This window comes from Medicago truncatula, chromosome 7 (assembly GCF_003473485.1).
Source record: "Medicago truncatula cultivar Jemalong A17 chromosome 7, MtrunA17r5.0-ANR, whole genome shotgun sequence".
NCBI classification, from domain to species: Eukaryota; Viridiplantae; Streptophyta; class Magnoliopsida; order Fabales; family Fabaceae; genus Medicago; species Medicago truncatula.
In genome coordinates this window covers 1,768,452-1,789,423 of record NC_053048.1, presented here as the reverse complement: position 1 = coordinate 1,789,423, position 20,972 = coordinate 1,768,452, and the positions used below count along the sequence as shown (strand labels likewise).

The window sequence follows — 20,972 nt, the reverse complement described above, 5'->3', positions numbered from 1 at the left end:
TGTTGTGATTATACAAGAACAATATATAAATGGCTTAATTATTGAGCTACTATTGGACCCACACAACAACCTTTACATTGACAAGTGGGTGATTATTAGCAGCATGTGTTTAATCATGCTCAAAGTGTCGACAAACAACTTGTGATGATGAAGCATCCACTCATAAGTCATGACATACAAGATTGTCTGTTTCATGGTTAAATTCATTCTTTCTCAGAGTAATTTGTTGGTGTGATTCATATTTAAGATTGTTTTCCACGTGACATAGACATATTAAAATATGATGCAAATAAAGTGACAGCTTAGATGGTAAATTTGAACCTATTTGATTTTACAGGTGACACAAATATAATGCAGAAAATTATAACCCTCAAATGAACTGAAATTCTATTTTTTTAAAAGAACTAATGTTGAAATATAGTTAGTTATACTCATTTAGAGTTAGTCAGTGCGTTTCAGTCACTATATAAGTTACTAGTTGACTCTTTTGTATCTCTCTTTTCACTTTTATATCATTTCAACTATTATCAATACAATAACTTTCTCTCCATTTTCATGGATGTCATGTTTCTCAACAACTAACAAAAATATAAACATGAATTAGCTTATGGTACTGCTGAATTTAATATAAAAAAAATACATATGCTATCGAATATCACCAGATCTAACGCAAGTGGTTGGTGCGTGGATTGTGTGAGTGTTGTAAATCACGGTGTACTGAGTTCTTACCCTACAACAAAAATCAAGTCTAATGTCACTAAGTAAGTGAAATCGGTTAAATGGATCAAAGGACGCCACAATGTGTTATCATATAACTATATTTCTTTTCAACTCATTAATCTCCAGTTCTTTTTTAATAGACCTAAACACATCAAAAAGATTGAAGTATTCGACTTAACATTCACACAAGATGAATTTCCCCTTTTAATCAAGTTGTAAACAACATATACATCATGTATCATACACATGTTGGGGGAGAAGAGGAGCTCTTCATGGGAAAGATTATGCTTTCTGATAGTGCCATATACAAATTACAATCTAAACCAATTAATTGTTTTCTACATAGATTTTAAGAAACACCCTCCTCTCCCCCTGTGCTTGGAATAAATTGGTCAATATTTCATTAATATTTAATTGATAACTCATTGAGGTGGTTCCTCTGGAGCTTCATGATAAACAATACTCTCATCTGCAGTGGGGTCAGCATGATACTGACCATATATCGCATAAACACCGACCATAAGAATGCTTAGAATCACAAATCTCACCCATGCTTCATGATGTAACTGTAAACAGAAGTTCATAAAATAATCAACTTTAACCTCGTAAAATATATGGTATTATTTTGGCTAAAATTTCAAAACGAAGAGATGGTGGACGTACCTGGCCAAATAAGAACATGTTAAAGAAGATGCAAACATTTGGTACAATAGGAACTCCAGGGCAAGAAAACCCTACTGAATCCGCTGCATAAACCTAGATAGCAAAATGATAGAAACAGAACGTTATTAATGAGAGAAATCAACATCAAAAATCAAAATAGACGCGTATAAGTTACAAAAAGTTTAATGTTATTATGTCTGATAAGCATGTCAGAACTGGTCCTGAGATAACCTCAGTACTTAATCTTCTTCTCACGAAGCCATGCCGTACCGTCCTGCTCATGAAGTGATCACTTGTTTTCTTCCTGTTGTGAGATGTTTTCTGAACTTCCATATTAAATCAAATCAAAATATTTAGGGTCTTCGTCTTTTATTAATAAGATGACATTCGCTTTCTTAATTTTTTAAATAAATACTAATATTTTGTTAATCAATATATTAGACAATAGACATAAATGAATATTTGCAAATCAACGTAATTTTTGTTCAATTGGAATAATTATGTGAAGTACATTTAATTTAACTTCTTAATATTTCACAAAATAGCAGTGAAATACACAAAATACCAACCAAGAGACAATTGTAATGTATTTTCCCTCCTCTGCTGATGACAAGATTCAATTCAAACTAATTACAGTTATTCTAAACCTTGTCAATGAACAAAATAGGACATTAATTATTTACAGATTACAGGTCATTGGTACATTAAACTGATTTCTAATATCGCCATTTTGAATTTTGTAGTCCAGTCAATAGGTAGTTAAAAAATATATATAACACTGACCTGGCGGAAATGAAGAGCAAGAGAAGCACCAACTGCAACAATTATAGCCAGAATCACAAAGATAATTGAAGTTTCATAACGAAACAAGAGTCCCGCAGCAAATCCAGAAACAGCAACAGCAATGAGGCAAATTACACCTTCCCGCCGCTTAGCTGAAGACACTTCGATATTTGTCTTACCCTTCCAGCGAAGTACAACAACACATGCTGAGACAACTGAATAGCCGGTCTGAAATAAGTGAAAATATCAGGTGGGGAGCGTTATCTACGACTATTTACAAACACTATTCAACTATACTGTATATTTTAGTCAAAGTACAGCAATGTGGTATTATTTGCTAAATGGAATCCGAATGCATTAAACATGGTTAGATTCTATTGGAGCATCTGATGTAGAGTCAAATCATCAGATGGAATGAAGCCCATCTACAATACGGATATAGGAAATTCTTAAAATCTTAAAGTACGATATGACTTAGATACCCGAATATAAACAAATACACACACCCAAACACATTGACATTTCTAATTTCTCAATGATATATAACCATACTAACAGGAAATGATCACAATTTACAAAAAGACACTTATCATAACAAAAAAACATATGCACACTTTTAATAGGCACATATGTTACACTTTTCCATGCCCAAAGTATTTTTTCCCTATAATCATGTCAAAAAATATAAGTATTTCTAACTGGACTAACCCTACCAATGTCAGAATGTCGCAAAAAGCAACGTTGGACCTATTTAAAAGAAGTTTTGACTCGATTCAATTGCCAATTTTTATCTCGCACATGCTCATTATTGAAAAAGGTAAAGCTTTTTAGTATGGTTCATTAAGAGACAACTCTGATAATTCTATAAATCTACCATGATTTTAAGCCACCAATGTCCCACAACCTTGTATAAATCTACCATGATGTCAAGTGGGTCATGTGCATCTCCACTAATGTCCCACAACCTTGTATAAACATGGATACTTTATCAATTTTGAAGTATTTGGACTTCATAATTACTACTTAGTAGTACAAGATGAGATAGAACATATATGCATTTTGTTGACTACCATGATCTTAGAAATCGATTCTTACCAGCGTACCAACAGAAAGAATGTGCGACAGCATGCGCACGTTAAGCAGCCCAGCCATAATACTGGCAACACAGCCAACCCAAATCTGAGAATGAAGAGGGGTGTGGCGTTTGGGGTGAACTTTAGCAAATATTGCGGGTAGTAAACCATCCCTGCCAAGTCCAAGATATAGCCGAGACTGCTCATCAGAAAGAAAAAACCTGTCATGTATGTAAATTAGCACATGCCACCAGGCACATCAATCAATATTACAACGTGATTCACCTGAACATAGAGACCAACGAGGAGTGCTGTTGTAAGTCCAGCAATAGCACCAATGCTAATCAGAACAGAAACAAATTTTAGTCCCTTAGATTTAAATGCTTCAGCCAAAGGAGCTTCTTCTCCTAGAAGACTGTATGGAACCATTCCAGTAATCACCAAGCATACTCCAATGTACAATGCAATACATACCAAGAGGCTTCCAATTATGCCTATTGGCAAATCCCTCTGAAATGTCAAAAATAAGAAAGATAAAAAGAAAATATTAGTAGACGAATACATTATTGCAAGATAGTTTCTGTTACACGTCTGTTCAGTTAGACTATTAGATTCACAGATGGACTTAAAGTTAATTTATAACTACTATTTAAAATCCGAATATCTACTATTTACTTCTAATATAATTGATGTAAAAGTATCAACAATAGACTATGGCATCTGGAAGCAGATACAAAAATTCAAATAGAAACATCAGATAAACATTTCCTTCTAACATCATTATCATTCTCAACAGAAACATCAGATAACAGACATGACATTTAGAAAATTCATAAAGCCATGGAGCAATATCAAGACAATAAACCTGTGGCTTCTTAGATTCTTCAGCAGAATTGGCAACTGCATCAAATCCAACGTACGCAAAGAAGACTACAGTAGCTCCCGTAAAGACGGGTCTTATACCATTTGGAACAAACGGAGACCAGTTGGAAACATCAACCTCAAAAGCTCCAGCAAAGATGACAACAATAACAATGATTATCTGCAGAAGACAGTAAAATAACTAGTGATTCGTTTCTCACATGAAACCGCAGCATTAACACACTGCTCAATGTTAAATACTTTAGGTAAGATGGAAAGGAACCTTGGTCACTGTCATGAACGAATTCACAGCCGATGATTCTCTAACACCAAGACAGAGAATTAAAGTGAGAAGTATTAGTAGAATCGGAGCCAAGGCATTGATGGATAAGACGTTTCCGATGTTTAGACCATGTCCAATCCATTTTGGAATGTTATCTTTGAAAACAGGGAAGATCTCTAGAAATGTAACAATATAATTTGCTAAACTTCTTGCTATGCTAGCTGCCCCAATATGATAGTCAAGCATTAATTGTGAAAAAACAAGAAAAGCGGTAAGTTCATTGAAAGCCGTATATGTATATAGATACGCTCCTCCAACAACAGCAGGAAATCGAGAAGCTAGCTCAGCGTAACAGAGTGCATTTATAACACAGGATGCTCCAGCAAATATAAAACTTAACGTTACCGCTACATTACAGAATGAAACCAGAATAAGCCACAAAGTTTGGAACTGTAACAGCAAAATAACCATCACATGTCCATGATCATTATCTTAAACCAGACAGACATAGATAAATGCATAATTAAGATTGATTTTTCAAGATAACAATTAAGCATTGTTCATTATCACAACACATCAGATAACCTTTTAGCCTACACATCCTCCAATATAACTAAGATATCATAGTAATTAGACAAATGATAATATTATATGTCTGCAATAACTAACGCGAACTTAACTAAAGGCGTGTTTGGTGTCAAAAAAGTGTCAATGACACAATACTTAACTCACACATGTGTATTTAATTACTTCTATTTTCTCAAATTATTACCGTTATGAGTATCTATGTGTATGTTGTAGAGTTAACTTGCATTTAATCACTTCCATGTCGTATATGTGATTTATGGGGTATCAACTCAAATACTGGAAACAGCCTTACTGAAGAAAATTAAATATTCAATATCATATGCAAAACACAAAAATCGAAAGCATCCTAACTGTTTCTACTGAAGAACAAAGCTCCATTTTGAGCTGGTACCAGATGATACTTCATTTTATACAAATATCTCTGTTTAAGGCTTATTTGAATTAGATTAGCTTATTTGAGCTTATCTACTAACATAATCCCTTGTGACACTGTTTGAAAAGTTTAAGAAAACAGCTTACAACATCTCCATAAACTGTTTTCAGCTTATTTCCATAACCTCTCTAGAATAGCTTATATAAAAACGGTATAATTTATTTTATCTTTCGTTATAAAAACAGCTTAGACATAAGCAATTTATCAGCACTAATGTAATAAGCCATTAATTTTGTTTATCCAAGCAGAGCCTTAATAATTGAGCTTATCTACTTACATAAACACTTACAATACTATTCCGAATAACCGAAAACAAGTTATAACATATCCATATAAACTGTTTCCAGCTCATTTCCATAAAGTCTCCAAAATAGCTATAACTTATATAAAAAGAGCTTATACATAAGCACTTATATATGATAAACACTTGTTAATTGATAATTGAGTTACTCGGGTCTCAAAATCCAACAAAATAGATGTATCTGGTTTAAATTTTTAACCAGATACATCAATTATGTTCGACTTTCTTTTCTTCTTCTTATACTTTTAAGACCGGAGTAGTAGTAAATAAATTGAAAATTCTCAGCATACCAGGTCCAACGTCATGAGCAACGGTGCCGGTAACAACGAAGATACCGGCACCGATGGAAGCTCCGATTCCAAGAAGTATAAGGTCAAAAACACCAAGCCGACGGGAAAGACCATGTCCGGAATTATCGCGAGCTGTCTTCTCTGATGGAGAGATGACGCGTTTGGATCGGAGTGCCGATGACAAGAAACGTGAACAACACGTAGAAGATGATGAAGAAAATGAAGAAGAAGGAGAATTGCTACGAATTCCCATGGTTTTTCGTAGCAAATTGAATTATGAAGAAAGTTTTATTTGGATTCAGGTGAAGTTATTGCTATGAATATATTTTTTATTTCGATCTCAATTATAAACAAAAAATCATGATTAATAAAATAATTAATGTATTTGATCTCTAATATAGATCAAATACATTAATTATTTAATGAATTTAAAAGTTGAAATGTTTATAATTTAGAATGAGAAAAGGGATTTAATAAGTAGGAAAATAATGAACAAAATGTTATTTGTATTTTGATGAATAACATGGTTTTAATTAATTTACTTACTTTTTTTGTCAAAATTAAATTGACTTATTTACTTCTTTTTTTGAGTAAAAAATTAACTCATTTACTTGTTTTGTTTCAAAAAAATATTTGGTTTATTTACTTGCTTTTTTTAGCAAAATTTTGTTTTACCTATATGCCAAGATGTACAACAACCAACATGTTGGTTAGATACATTTACAATATTTTTTGGACTGATGTTTGAAGACACCTATCCATTCATTCGACATATCGAGTGGAACCCACGTCTATACATTTCAACACACTGTTATCTTATTTTTTATGAGTAGTGATATTTGAACAACTCTTTTGGTATAATTTTTGGGACAATCTTGTTGTGTTCTCTTTTTATTGGTCAAAAACAATAGAGAGAGAAAAATGAAAAAAGAGAATAAGAAGATAATGTGAGTATGAGAGAGAATATTGTACAAAAATTGTACAAAAATGATTGTACAGATATCATTTCTCTATTTTTATTTTATTTTTTATAGTGGAAATTTAAAGTAAAATGTAGAATTAGCGTGTGGGGGTGTCCATCAGACAATACCTAATTTTTAAGGTGGAGAAAAAATAGTATATTTTTATCAACAATTCTGCGATTAAGAAGTCTGTTCTAAATACCCCAAAAACATTTATTTGAATGTCAATACTAACGTGAATACATCTCTAATCAATGATATGTAAATGTCTTTCTTGGTTAGAGTTTATTGAGTTTTGAGGTCTCTTATAACCTTAATTGATTCTAGAACAAATTCACTTGAGCATTTTTATTTTTGGTCAAGTGTTCACTTGAGCATTTTGTTATAAAAAATATATCACCAAAAATAAAATAGAGAGGTAATAAAATGTAGGTACAAATTATGGTTGAGATTGGATTCAAGCACGCCCCACACTTCAATCACTATCAAACCCATCATACCTTTTTTGTTTTTAAATTAAGAGATAAATAAATATATTTGTGATCATTCTTATAAAATCATAAATATTTATAAGATTAAACATAAGATACTTTTACTTTTCTATAAGATTAAAGTATTATACTTTAATAAAATGTAAAATTACATATGAATAAAATCATTATAATAAATAAACTTTTCATATTGTGTGAGATACCGTCATTGAAAATGATATTAGTTGCGTGTTTGGTATCTCCGTTTGTGAGGTATCGAGCCTGCATTTTATAGGTCATGTCAAGTATGTGATAGCTAGCGTTGAGCGCATCACTTTCAACTAAAATATTGGATACATTTTTTTCTTCAAATAATCTAGTTGCTAAGAATTTACATATGTAAGGTGAATAAGGGAACAGGGATTCAACAAAAAAAAAAAGTGAGTCGTCTTGAGTTTGATAGATAAATTAAACTTACATGGACATATTGAATAGACTCTTAAAGAAGATGAATTGAAAATTTTATTTAATACTAATTTATTTTGGAAAACACTTTATACTAATATCTAATAGGACTATTTCTTTTCTATATATTCTATTATTTTGGAAATATTGTTACAAAAGTAAGAGTATATGACAAACTTGTAAATTATATTATGCTTAGAATTTATTTTTAAGAAACTAAAATGAAATATAATAAAATTGTCAATGCCTCATATCCAACACAATTGTGCTTGGAAATGAGACTAAAGTATCAACTTACAACAACCTAAAAATCAAATCATAAAACAAACAAAAAGCTCAAACTAGTGAACAAACCACACACAAATTGATTTACATTGACCGTTAATATCTTTTAAATTTTGCTTTTAATATCTATTTTTTAATCGGATTGCGTTTAATATCTAAAAGGTATATTATTCTTTACATTGACAAAATCGATTTACAAAACTAATATTATTTTTTCTTTTAAAAAAAAGTAATACTATTATTTTTATAGAAATATTGTGGATGTACCTAAGCAACATCTTTTTTTTTTTTTGAAGGAGTGTACCTAACCAACATGTTGCTTGCTGTACATCTTGAGATACATATATATCATTCTTATAAAAAAAATCTAACATAAAAATTATACTAATTTATTTTTATAACCATGTTATAATCATTTTGTCAAAAAAAAAAAAAAAACAAACATATAACTTATAAGCATGATGAAGTATGATTGTCCCAGGTTTTATTGGACATACAAGATGGATGTTCCCTCTCTCAATTAACTTTCTTGAGTAAAAATTCTGTTGAGTTAAAGTTAAAATTCTATACATACCAGGTCCGGAAGTGCGAGCAACGGTGCCGGTGACAACGAAGATACCGGCACCAATGGAAGCACCGATCCCGAGAAGTATAAGGTCAAATGGACCAAGCCGGCGGGTTAGACCACGTTTGGAATTGTCACGAGCTGCCTTCTCCGCTGGTGTGACAACGTGTTTGGATCGAAGCGCCGATGACCAGAAATGAGACCAACAAGATGATGAAGATGATGATGGAGGAGAAGAAGTGATATTCATCGCCATAGTTCTTTTTGCAGGAAATTGAATAGAATGAAGATGAAAATAAATAAATAAAATGCAAGAAGCTTTAGGATTTTGGTTTAGGTGAAGTTACAGTTATATGATATATATAGCCACCATACTGATGGATGAAGTAACGTAAATTGGAATCAAATCAAAATTATACTACTTTTTTTTTTTTTTTTGACTCAAAATTATACTACTAGTACTTAAGAAGAAACAAAATCAATGGTAATTAATTATTGTAGGCCGTAAAAATTAATGTAGATGTATGTATCTACCCAACCAAGTTGACTGTTATACATTTTGGCACATACACCATTTAGTCACTAATATAAGCAAAAATTCATTTTTTAGATACATTCATTTAATGATGTATATGGTCTTTATTATATGTCACATACATCATTAATTGAATGTATCTAAAAAATAAATTTTTACTTATATTAGTGACCGGAGGGTGTACTAAAATAATATTGACGAAAAACAAGTTGACTCAAATATTCCTTCAAAAAACAAGTTGACTCAAATACATCTAGAACTTTTTTTTATGAAAAACTCAAAGCATTTCATTAATCAAAATGTCTTTAATATAATTTGGTATTTCATATAATATAATAGCTGAAAATTAAGACCATTAACAATGGTGGGTGCTTCATCTATTCGGCACCACATTAAATAGGCACCCCCATTATGGAGTATAATACATGGGTGGCTACGGAGAATGGTGGTTATGGAAGCACCCTCTCTCTCTTCATTTTCCATGGGTCCTATTTAATAAATATTAATAAAATAAATAAATTTTGTTGAAATGTAATGATATAAAATTATTTGTGGGACCTATTTAATAATTTCTTTTAAGGTGCTGGATTGGAGAAAATTGATGCTTATTAAGTATGACGGTAAAATGAGTGATGTGGACATATGAATTTAATTTAAACACCCAATTTAAGGTGCTCTGTTGTGGATGGTATAAGTGATAATGTAGTTGTCTTAGTTAAAGTATAAGTTGCCTCATTTGTTTGTTTCCGCACAAACTTCAACTTAGAGTTTTTCATAATGATTGCTAAAAAGAGATTGACAACTTTATATAATATTTTTGAACTCAATCACATCATGTTTTGTGGATAAGAAATTATCACATCCTTCTCTGCGGACAATAAACCAAGAGTTTCTCATGTATGAACTTCACATATCATACTAAACCATTCAATTTTAGCTAAAACAAAAGCACATGTGTCATCTCTTATACAAATACCTATCCCAACCTTGTTTAAGTCCGTGGAAAAAGAGACGTCAGTATTGCATTTAAATTGGAGAAAGTCTTGGTTGGGCACAAACCTAACACTTCAATTTTGGGCACACACACAAAAGCAAGAAAAAGTTAATAGAAAATAAAATTATAATATATCAATTGATTTAACTAAATACTTTTTATTTAATTTTGTTAGTTTTATGTGAGTATGTGCCTAAAATTGAGGTGTTGGATATGTGCTCAAGCAAGACTTTCTTTTTAAATTGACCTACAATTGGTTTCTTTCACTTTAAATTATCAATGGTGTTTTGCACCCTTGAAGGCTATTGCTGATAGGATTTAGCTTCTCTCCAATCTCGTAAAAGAATTTCGAAGAGAACTTAAAATTGTAAATTATGGTGAACGCTTAACCGCCCTAGGTTTTTTTTTAGCATATTCTACATATATTATACAATGTTTTTAATAAATGAGTTAAACTCACGGAACTATTTTAAGCAAATTCTAAGGTTCAAATTATCTGTGAATTGAAAAATGTGGCTAAAAAAATGAGAGGTTAGGTGTTGTCGTACAAATAAAATTGTTAGAAAAAAGTTTGTAACAATGTATTGGTATTGAGGCACTTGTGAGGGAATTTTCAAAATTGTCTTGAAAAGTTGGAAATAATTATATTGTGTCAACGGAAATTAATTGACAATCCAAGTGGTTGTATTGTTGTTTGGTTCAAATTGTACGATTGTGGGTTCTAGTCTTTAGTTTTGCATTTCTTATGTTGTCATTTGGCATTCTTTATTTTCTTCGTTTGTTATTACTTTTTTAATGATAAAATTTTGGTTGTGGTTCCAAGAAGAAGAACCAGCCAAAACAACTACAAGTTGAGTCTAGCAAAGGATTCAAAGTATGTCGTTCACCTCGCTAATCCGTTGTGTGATATTGTTCTTTTTGCTTGTAAGCTGATCATTCTCTTTTGTTCTTATCGCTGCTTGTGTTTGTTTTCCCAGAAGGTTTTGGCTTTTGACCCCTCTCTCTTTGTTTTTGTTTTTCCTTTCTAAATATATGATTTGGGTGTTGTAGCAGGCAATCCCTCTGTCCCCTTGCTTAAAAAAAAATGATAAAATTCCAAAAAAAAAAACTTAAGATGGTAAGTCTTCTCGTAATTTTTTTTTTTTATCTTAAGTTTTTTTTTTTTTTTTTTAGCTTGGTGGCTAGAGAAATTCACCTTTAAAGGAAATAAGTGAGGTGTCTCTTAAAAATTGTTTGAGTGAAAGAACCTAATTAATTTACTAGATTCGTTTCAAAAAATTGTTTGATTTACATTTTACTTGCTTTTTTTTAGTAAAATTTTGATTTACCAAGGACTGATGTACAACAAAAAAAAAAAAAAAAAAATCTTAGTCTATATAAATGGAATTTATTTTTATTTTTGTTTCTTACTCATGAATACTACTCCAATTCATATTGGCCACTGGCCACACGTTTTCCTTTATTAGCCACAAGACAAACTGATTAAATGCTAATCAATTACCACACGTTTTCCTCTTTAAGTTACAAAAGAGATAGTAGCATTTCCTTCCCTTTCTTGTTCTTGACACACGAAAATAGCAACATTGAAGTAAGAATTTATTTCTCCAATAAAAAAAGGTGATTTATTTTAAAGAAATCACTATCACGAAAATAGCAACATTAAGAATCAATGGATGGATATTTTATTTTATGTTGACAATCCAATTTTCATGAGAAATCACTTAAGTAATTTAGAGTTTGTAAAAGATGTGATGTAGAGCGGTCTCCTGCTGCAGTACCTTAAACATATATTAAACGAAAGAAAATAGTGCAAAGTAGAGGAGGGACAAAACCAAAATCTTCCATAAGAGCAAAAGAGAACCAAAACAAATAGAAAGCAAAAAACAAACAAACTAGTGAGATGAACTACGGGAAGCACCCACCTTAAAACAAATTAGTAGGTAAGAAAAATTTCATCATCCCTAAATAAATAGTAAAATCTCATCAATAATTATTTCATTTAAAAATTAGGAGAATGTTAACCGGTGTTCTCGAGGCAGCTAAAAGAGGTAAGATTTTATTAAAAAGTTGTGTAATAATTAGTTAGTCAAAAGTAACAGTTTATATTTCCGAGACAATTTTTCTACTTTTGAATTCCTTGACCAATGCCCCCGAGACACTGGTTAACAAGACCCTAAAAATTAAACTTGAATCCCTCACCATTGGACATTTTTTAGAACGGTTCAATCACATTTTAAATAGCTTCAACCGATTTTAAAAGTCTAACGACACTTAACTGTCGTTAAAAAATTGAACAACGGTTAATTGTTGTCGGACCAGCGACGGTTAAAAAAAAGCAATTTAAAAATTGAAAAGAGTAATTTTAAAATATCTTCGCACAGTCCATATACTTTTTTAGCCTAACAAACTGGTTACCTGACCTGTATTAACATAAGAAAGAATACATTATTTTATTATATTTTTATAATTAGTCATTAGGCCACTAGATTGTTCAACCGACTGTAATAACTTTCAATTTTTTTTTATTTTTTATTTTTTTTTATAAATCTCGACTATGTCATAACTCTCGCTAACATGTTAGCATTTTCCTTTTTTAATTTCATACTTTCAATTAAGTAGAGAGTGTGTGCGAGTGCTGTAAATTTTAGTCAAGTAGATCATAATGAACGATAAATTCAATCCATATAAGACATAATAAGTGGCAAAACTCTTCCATAACTTCTTTAACACTCCTACATTTTTAAATTCAACAAATCCACTCAAAAAAATAACTATGAATACAAGTTTTACCTCTCAATATGATGGAAAAAACTTGACAATCGATTTCCCATCAACTCATATGACCATCCAAAATCCATTTTCGTTCAAGTTGTACCTCTCAAATAAAAATCGAGTAAACCATCAAACTTGTCTTTGAGAAACTTGTCTCTGAGATTATAAGTATTTCAAAAAGGTTCCTAACGCTATAAAATTGTCGAGTTAGTCCCTATATTCAACCACTTATTATAAATTAGGTTTTATATTTTAACAATTTACTATCAATTTAATCATATTATTTAGGGTTAAATATATTTTTGGTCCCTATAAATATACCAACTTTTCGTTTTAGTCCCTCTAAAATTTTCCTTCAACTTTTAGTCCCTATAAAATTTTCAATCACTACTTTTGGTCCCTATTTTTAAGTTAATTTTATTATTTTTTTTAATATTGTGAATATTGTAAAAAAAAATCATATTAAATTCATGTTTTGTTAAAAAATTCTAAATTTTTTTGGGAGGGATTTTTATAATATTATGAATTTTTCTGCAAAATTTTACTAAAATGTATGAATTCTACATATGAGTTTACTTTAAAGAAGGGACCAAAAGTGAAGATGAAAAAAAATTTAGGGACTAAATGTTGAAGGAAAATTTTAGAGGGACTAAAACGAAAAATTGATATATTTATAGGAACCAAAAACATATTTAACCTCTTACTAACAATTTAGTCCCCATCATACCCTCGAAAGAACTAATACAAGTAAAATTTGACAAAGACATCAACCTTTTCAAAGTGCTTACAAAGTCATGATGAAATAATATTTGATAGTGCTTACAAAGTCATGATCAAATTTGATAGATTACTCCAAATCATGTGAAACATAGCTAATATGATAACTCTATAATACTATATGATAACTAGAAAATTAAATCCTAAAAACAAACTCAACCAAAATTATAGCTCTTTTCACAACTAACTAACCTTCCAAAAAACCGTTACAAAAACCTAAACAAATCATATATATATAAACAAACCTTCCCTCACTTTTTTCAATCCTCTTTATCACTCACACTCACACTCACAGAAAAACCAAAAACTTCATACACAAGCAAAAGAAAAATCATTCAGAATTCAGAAAAAAAAATGGGTGATGTTCATATTCAAAATCATCAACAACAATCCATTTTGCTACAAAATTCTCACAAAAACAAACAACAAAGATCCATTATCATTCCATCATCTCCATCGTTTCTTGACCAACAAGAAACCGATTTTTTCTCAATGCTGCAACTCAACAGCACTTCTTCACCTCGCCACCGTCACAAAACCTCCACCAAACGTCGTTCAATGGCGTCATCTTCCTCCGAACGACGTGCCAAGAAGCATTCTTTTGACCAAGATGATCTCACCAACAATGGCTTCTCTGCCATTTCACTTCCTTTTAGTGTTTGTGGTAATGATCTTCGTCGCTGTGTCTCCACACCGGAGAAGACTACTGCACCGCCGGAGCAGTCCAATTTACCGGCGGTGAAAGAGGCTGGTTTGCCGCCTTTGGCTCTGAGTCTAAGGAGATCTTTGTCTGCTGATGTTTCTCAAGCTTTGGACACGCCTTTGCCGCCGAATCTAAGGAGATCTTTGTCTGCTGATGTTTCCCAAGCTTTGAACACTGAGGAAACTACTACAGTTGATTCATTGGTATGTTTGATTGTTATGGAAGATCTGTTTCTTTGTAAAAATTTGATCTTTTTTTGGATTTAGAATCATGGGTTTTCTGTGTTTTGTTGTTTTTTTTCTTGGAAAAAATTTGAGCTTTTTTGGATTTAGAATCATGGGTTTTGTTTATTTTATTTACATAAAAATATAATCTTTTTGGATTTTGAATCATGGGGTTTTTTTTTTTGTTTTTGTTGTTTCTTGGAAAAAATTTGATCTTTTTTTTTTATTTTGGAATCATGGCTTTTGTTTTCTTAATTGGAAAAAATTTGACCTTTTTTTACTTAGAATCATGGGTTTTCTTTGTTTTGTTTTGTTTCTTAGAAAAATTTGAACTTTTTTTGGATTTGGAATCATGGATTTTTTCTGTTATTTATGTGATTGCAGAGGCTAAAAAGGATGAAGGATCGTTTGAGAGAAATGCGACAATGGTGGGATGAACTAATGAATGAAGAGGAGGAAAAAGTAGAAGAACAGCAAGAAGAAGTAGAAGAACTAGAACAAAAAGAGGAATCTCCTGTTTCTGAAGAGGAAAAAGTTCTATCTCAGGTATATGTTTTGATCTTGGATTGTGATAATTGATGTTCTATTGTTATCTTCAATGTTTTTGGTCCTGCTTGTGATTTTGCTGCGAAATTTTATATTGCGTTAAAATGCAGCCGCAATGGCTTTTGTGATGCGGTTGCAGCGATGTTTAAACTCGTTGTATTGCAGTCACAATTGATAGCTTAGAACGTCACAAGTTTTGTTCATAAAGTGATAATCGGTTTTTCTTATTTACATATATATTCTAAACAATTGATGGATTAGAAACAGAATATATTTCTGTTCTGATTATAGAAAATTGCAAATAAGTGCGTGACTAATGCAGTTGTAATTGCAGTTACAAATTACAAAACCGCAATCTCCTGTTGCTGAAGAGTACAATGACTTACCTCAGGTACATGTCTTGATTTTGGACTGTGATTAATCTTCTATAGTTATCTTCAATGTATTTGGTCCTTTAATTGGTTTTAAATTGTGCTTGCGGGTCATAGATGCGTGTACGGTGTGAACTGTTATATTGCGGTAAAATGGGGGGGAAATTTAGCCGCTGTTGCGGTTGCAATGTCGTTTGTGGACTCTTATCCCACTAGCTTGCTGACTCATTTTAAAAGATAAATGTTATAGAAAAAAGCTCTTTTGAAGTGAGATAAAATTATGATGCATTTTGAACTAAATCAATGATAGACATAACCTTGATTGCTAAATTTAGAATCAATTCATTTTAATGGTTCCTACAATGTTATAACTGCAGTATTCACTACGTAGCTGTCATGTTTTGTTCAAGTGCGAATTACTATGTACTAATGTAGCTGCAATTGTGATTGTGATGTCGTTCTTGACGAATGCTAGATATTGCTCTTAGACTAATTGTTGTTTTATGATGAAACCATTTTCCTTTTTTTTGTAGGATGGATGTTGTGAAGATTTTGAAGAAGCTGTGAGTGTAGAGTGGGCTGAAAAATGCATAAGCCTTACTTTCAAGTGTCCATGTGGCAAGGGCTATGAGGTTCTTATATCAGCCAACAATTGTTATTACAAGTTGGTCTAGATGATATACTATGTTTGGTTCCTTTTCATTTAGGAATCACTTTTGTTTTATTCTTTTATAGTTTGGTGATTTTTCTTCTGTTTTCATATGTAGAATCAATATATAGTTGTATGTCCCTTACATTTGTATTGTAATAAATTTCTCCAAGGAAATGAATGGTATGCTTCATTTCTTTGTGAAAGTATGAATTTCCATTGGCTTAGTGAACTGGTGATGCAAACTACATATATGATAATGGTGGCATGTTTATTTTTCTCATTGTTTTATCCTCAAGCCTTTGATTTACTTGTATTTATCTGAATTGCATTGTCCATTTGCACGAGTCCAAAGATTTTGAACCTAACTTATTTTGCTACGCTTTAACTATTGTCACGCATTGAGCACACGCGTTTAAGAAGGATTAAGAAAAGAAGTGGAATCACAAATCATAACACAATAAAGATACTTAAAGTGTATGCAGCATGCTGTGATTTACTGTGTGGATTTTCATCTGAAGCTATTTTATGTAGGACTAGATTCTGACATTCTATAACTAGTAAATAGTAGCCAGAAGATTAAAAGAAGAAAACTGGAACCAAAGGGTGTAATTGTTACCATGCCACATTCAGTTCTTGTTATAGGGTCAAGGCTAAAAACTGAAATCATAACTGCATAAATAACTAACTAACGATTGCATTACAGTGCTTTCAAAAACTAACTGAAATCATGACAGAGTCGTTTTGTTTTATATATACCAACCTAGGCCAATAATTAAAGCATTCTATGATGCAACATATTACAGTTTGAATCTGAACTTGGCCTTTTATCACATGTGTAATTTGTTTAAAGATTATCTAAACTGTAAATTTTCCTCGCTAATAACTTCTTCTGTATAACACTGCCAAACGGGCTCACGTCGCAGCCCATAACTTATAAATAGATGGTTTTGTCCATACCAGTTGGATCCTTGGGCGATGATAACAAGTTTAATGTTGGATAGTGTTCAGAATATTGATCCTGTTGTGAGTATTCTTGAGTATGTCGCCGTTGCGGTTAGTTATGCTTAGTTAATTAAAACCAGCGCAACACTGTTGTTTGTGTGATTAAGAACATGAGTCATATGGCTTATGTATGTCTTTTGCTGTTTGTTGGAGATGCTCGAAGCACGGTAAGTAGTGGAATTTCGGTGGTTGAGTCTAAGGGAGGGTAGCAGTTGAGAAAGATAATTTGATCTGGTTTTGTATTTAAACTGCATAAAAACCATATTGATACTCATGAGTCATGAGGTAGCATTATATATCAATTGAAAAAGACGGTAAATGACTTGTACAAGTCACATATTTATAGGACTCTGACTCAAGTTTGTATCTAACTCTAGATGAATTACAACTAAGTTATTACCTTTGTTACAAGCATTTCAAATAACCTTTATACACACAAACAAAGCATATTCTTACTAGATGCAATCACAAGAACATATGAGATCCATAAATACAAAAGAAAGAGAGGACTTTTGCTTTGAATTCAGAAGATCCTATTAATCCATCCTAGTACTTGTGGGCTGAAAGTGATTCCCAATGCCACTCCTGCAACAAGACCACCTACATACCCAATCAGACTTACTTTCCAGTCAAATTCAAACAAAGATTCTGAGTCATCATGGTAACTATCAGAGGCAGAAGGTGGTGAAAAAGAAAGCCCTGCGTGATCATCTATGCACTTCTTCGACAGTTGATCCCCACACAAGCCTTGGTTGCCTTCAAATGAATTATCTTGAAATGTAGAGAACTGCTGATTCTGCGGTATAGGACCTGAGAGATTGTTGAAGGACACATTAAGGAACTCCAAAAAGGTAAGGTGTGTTAACTGTTGAGGAATCTTCCCCGACAGATTGTTGAAAGAAAGATCCAGTGCTTCAAGGTTTGAAAGCTTCCCTAAGGAAGATGGTATGTTGCCAGTAAGGATGTTATTTGACAAGTTGAGCAAAACAAGGCCCTTCAATTCGCCTATCGCTCTTGGTATCTCTCCACTTATTTGGTTGCTTGAAATATCAATGGCTATCATTTTATAAAACTCTTGAAGCCTCTCATAAACCATCACTAACCCTTTATTTGACATTGTGAACGAATAAGTGTTTGTTTCTGTCCAAGATTGTCCTTTCTGCTGGGTCCGGAAGAAAAGTCTCCACTGCTCGTACTGTAATTGACTTGTGTTGGAAGCTTTCATTGATTTCCAGCTCTGAATCATTTCTAAAGGCAAACTTCCAGAGAATTTATTGAAAGAAAGATCAATGATGTGAAGTTTGGAAAATGAGCATGTCATGTTTCCAATCCTAGGGCACTTTATTGGTCCATGAAATTCGTTGCCACGCAAAGCCAATACCTTCAACTCAGGTATAGTTCCCAGCCAGAATGGAAACAAATCTTTGATATTGTTATGGCTAACATCAAAGAACTCTAGCCTTCTGCAGTTAACCAATGCTCTTGGCAACTGACCCTGCAGATTATTGTTGCTGAGGTCAATCATCTGAAGGGAATTTTGAGTCATATATGTTTGAGGAATGAGACCAGATAATTTGTTTCCTTTTAGCATCAAAATTTCTAAAGAGTGGCTAAAGTTACCTAGACATGAAGGAACATTGCCGCTTAAATTGTTGAACGATAAATCAAGATGCATGAGTGATTTGAGATTGCATATGGACAAGGATATTTCTCCTGTCAATGAACCGTGGGAAACAGTTAAGCTTTGTAGACTTGTTTTTCTCCACAACCAACTAGGTAGTGAAGTTATACTGTTGTTTGACAGGATAATACATCCTAAATCACTAAGATCTCTTATAAATGTCGGAATCTCAACCAAATTGCATGAAGCCAGTTGTAAAACATGGATTCGAGAATCAGTTACGTTGGAAGAACTTTTTCCACCGAGCAAGGACAATTTGTTGAACGATAAATTTAGAAAAATTAACTTTTTGAACTTGAGAAACATGTCAAACTCTAGCTTTCCATGCAAGAAATTAGTGCTTAAGGAAATACTTTCAAGATTCTCAAGTCTAAAGAAAGACTTGGGGATTTCACCATGAAGGCTATTATGTTCAAGGTTCAAGTATGCTAAATCGGTTAGGTTCATTATCCAAGATGGAATTTCACCCCTTAAATTGCTATTTTCTGCGCGTAAATATTGTAGGTGGATGAGGTTTGCAAAAGATAATGGTATATCGCTGCCAATATTCACTTCAGATAGATCTAAGTAAGTGATCGATGACACCTTACCTATCCAAGAGATTTCCTTCATAGTAAATTCATTGAAACCTAGACACAAGTAGCTTAGTTCGGTGAGATTTGTTAGGGATGCAGAAGGGTCTCCTCTAAATTTGTTATATCCGAGTTTTATGAATGTGAGCTGTGTTAGGTTGCCAAGTGAAGAAGGAATAGGACCGAAAAAATTGCAATTTGAAATTGATAGTACTTTTAAAGAACCAACTTTTCCAATGGATGCTGGTATTGTACCATAGAAGCTAGTTGAATCAAGTCCTATTTGGGTGAGTGCATTAGGCTGAAACTCGGGCAACCTACCTTTGAGATTTTGGTTATCTCTCAAATCCAAATATCTCAATTTCGGTAGATGAAAAATTCCAACTGGAAATTCACCATACAATTCACAATTGTAAAGAGATAGTACTTTCAACGAAGTTAGATTTGAGAGTGTGTTCGGTAAAGTTGATGAAATAGTCACATAACTAAGATAAAGTATCTCGAGTTTTGTCAAGTTTTGAATGATGCTTCTGAGACTAGACAATTCGAGCTGCAACAAACCGGTTTCACCTCCTGAAATCGGTTCAGCAAAATTGTTGCCTAGATCAAGAGACAACAAGTTGGATAGTTTTGAAACTTGCGGTGGAATTTCTCCGAAAAGTTTGGTACGAGAAAGGTTTAAATATTTTATCTGCGAAAGCTCGCCTATCCTAGATGGGATTCGAGAGTATTTGAAATCATTATCTGCAAGATCAAGAACTCGAAGGTGCACAAGGCGAAACAGACTGTTATTAGCATGAATTTTACCATAGAGCATGCTGCTACTAAGATCAATGCTAACGACATGATTTGTGTTCTGATCACATCGAATTCCATCCCATGAACAACAGTTTATGGTTGAATTCCAAGATGAAATTTTAGGATAACTGAGAGAATTGTGAGAAGCAAACTTTCTAATTACAAAGCCTTCCTTAAATTGTAACAAGGCATGGCTTTCATCTTGATGACACTTTGGCTGAACTAAAGGAAAACATGTAAATGTGGAAAAGAACAAAGAATAAAGGAAAAGAAACTTTAAGAATAACATAAGAGACATCATTGTATGTTAATAATTTAAGGTGAAACATTCAGTTATAAAATACTAGACACATTAGGTGGTTTTTATACTAAAGGATTGGACTGCATGTATAGACATACCAAATCACACGGCATTGACATTTGAAACATGAAAATGTTTTCTAGTCAACATCATGATCATATACAAGACAGTGTAGACATGAGGTGGTGTGCACTTTGGTATACAAATCCCATGGTATTTAATCACTACTAAAAACTCTCTATGTTTCCTGAAGCGCATTTTCAAACGATATAAATTGTCCGAACGTGCACTTTTAGACGGTA

The 20,972-nt window shown here is 32.5% G+C and overlaps 3 protein-coding genes across 4 annotated transcripts; 1 reads left to right on the top strand and 2 right to left on the bottom strand.

The window, feature by feature from the left end:
- Positions 1–880: 880 nt before the first annotated feature.
- LOC25497464 (cationic amino acid transporter 9, chloroplastic) lies at positions 881–6,345 on the bottom strand. 2 transcript variants are annotated; one of them, XM_013592047.3, is made up of 9 exons: positions 5,996–6,345; positions 4,384–4,790; positions 4,105–4,281; positions 3,525–3,749; positions 3,262–3,438; positions 2,167–2,394; positions 1,615–1,704; positions 1,384–1,476; positions 881–1,286 (listed from the first exon to the last, which is right to left on the bottom strand). In XM_013592047.3, exons 1-9 carry the CDS (start codon positions 6,246–6,248, stop codon positions 1,143–1,145), a joined length of 1,794 nt encoding a protein of 597 aa, XP_013447501.1. In that variant the 5' UTR covers positions 6,249–6,345; the 3' UTR covers positions 881–1,142. The 2 variants fall into 2 exon arrangements, with proteins under 2 accessions (XP_013447501.1, XP_013447502.1); XM_013592048.3 differs by lacking the exon at positions 1,615–1,704 and having other exon boundaries at positions 5,996–6,343.
- A 7,829-nt stretch (positions 6,346–14,174) lies between these two features.
- Positions 14,175–17,384, top strand: LOC120576905 (uncharacterized). The gene is made up of 5 exons (XM_039827555.1): positions 14,175–14,726; positions 15,132–15,293; positions 15,628–15,684; positions 16,198–16,296; positions 17,277–17,384. The coding sequence occupies exons 1-5, from the start codon at positions 14,175–14,177 to the stop codon at positions 17,382–17,384; spliced, it is 978 nt and encodes a 325-aa protein (XP_039683489.1).
- Positions 17,385–17,841: 457 nt separating this feature from the next.
- On the bottom strand, positions 17,842–20,667 carry LOC25497461 (receptor-like protein 6). The gene has a single exon (XM_024770271.1). It carries the CDS (start codon positions 20,665–20,667, stop codon positions 17,842–17,844), a length of 2,826 nt encoding a protein of 941 aa, XP_024626039.1.
- Positions 20,668–20,972: the final 305 nt, after the last annotated feature.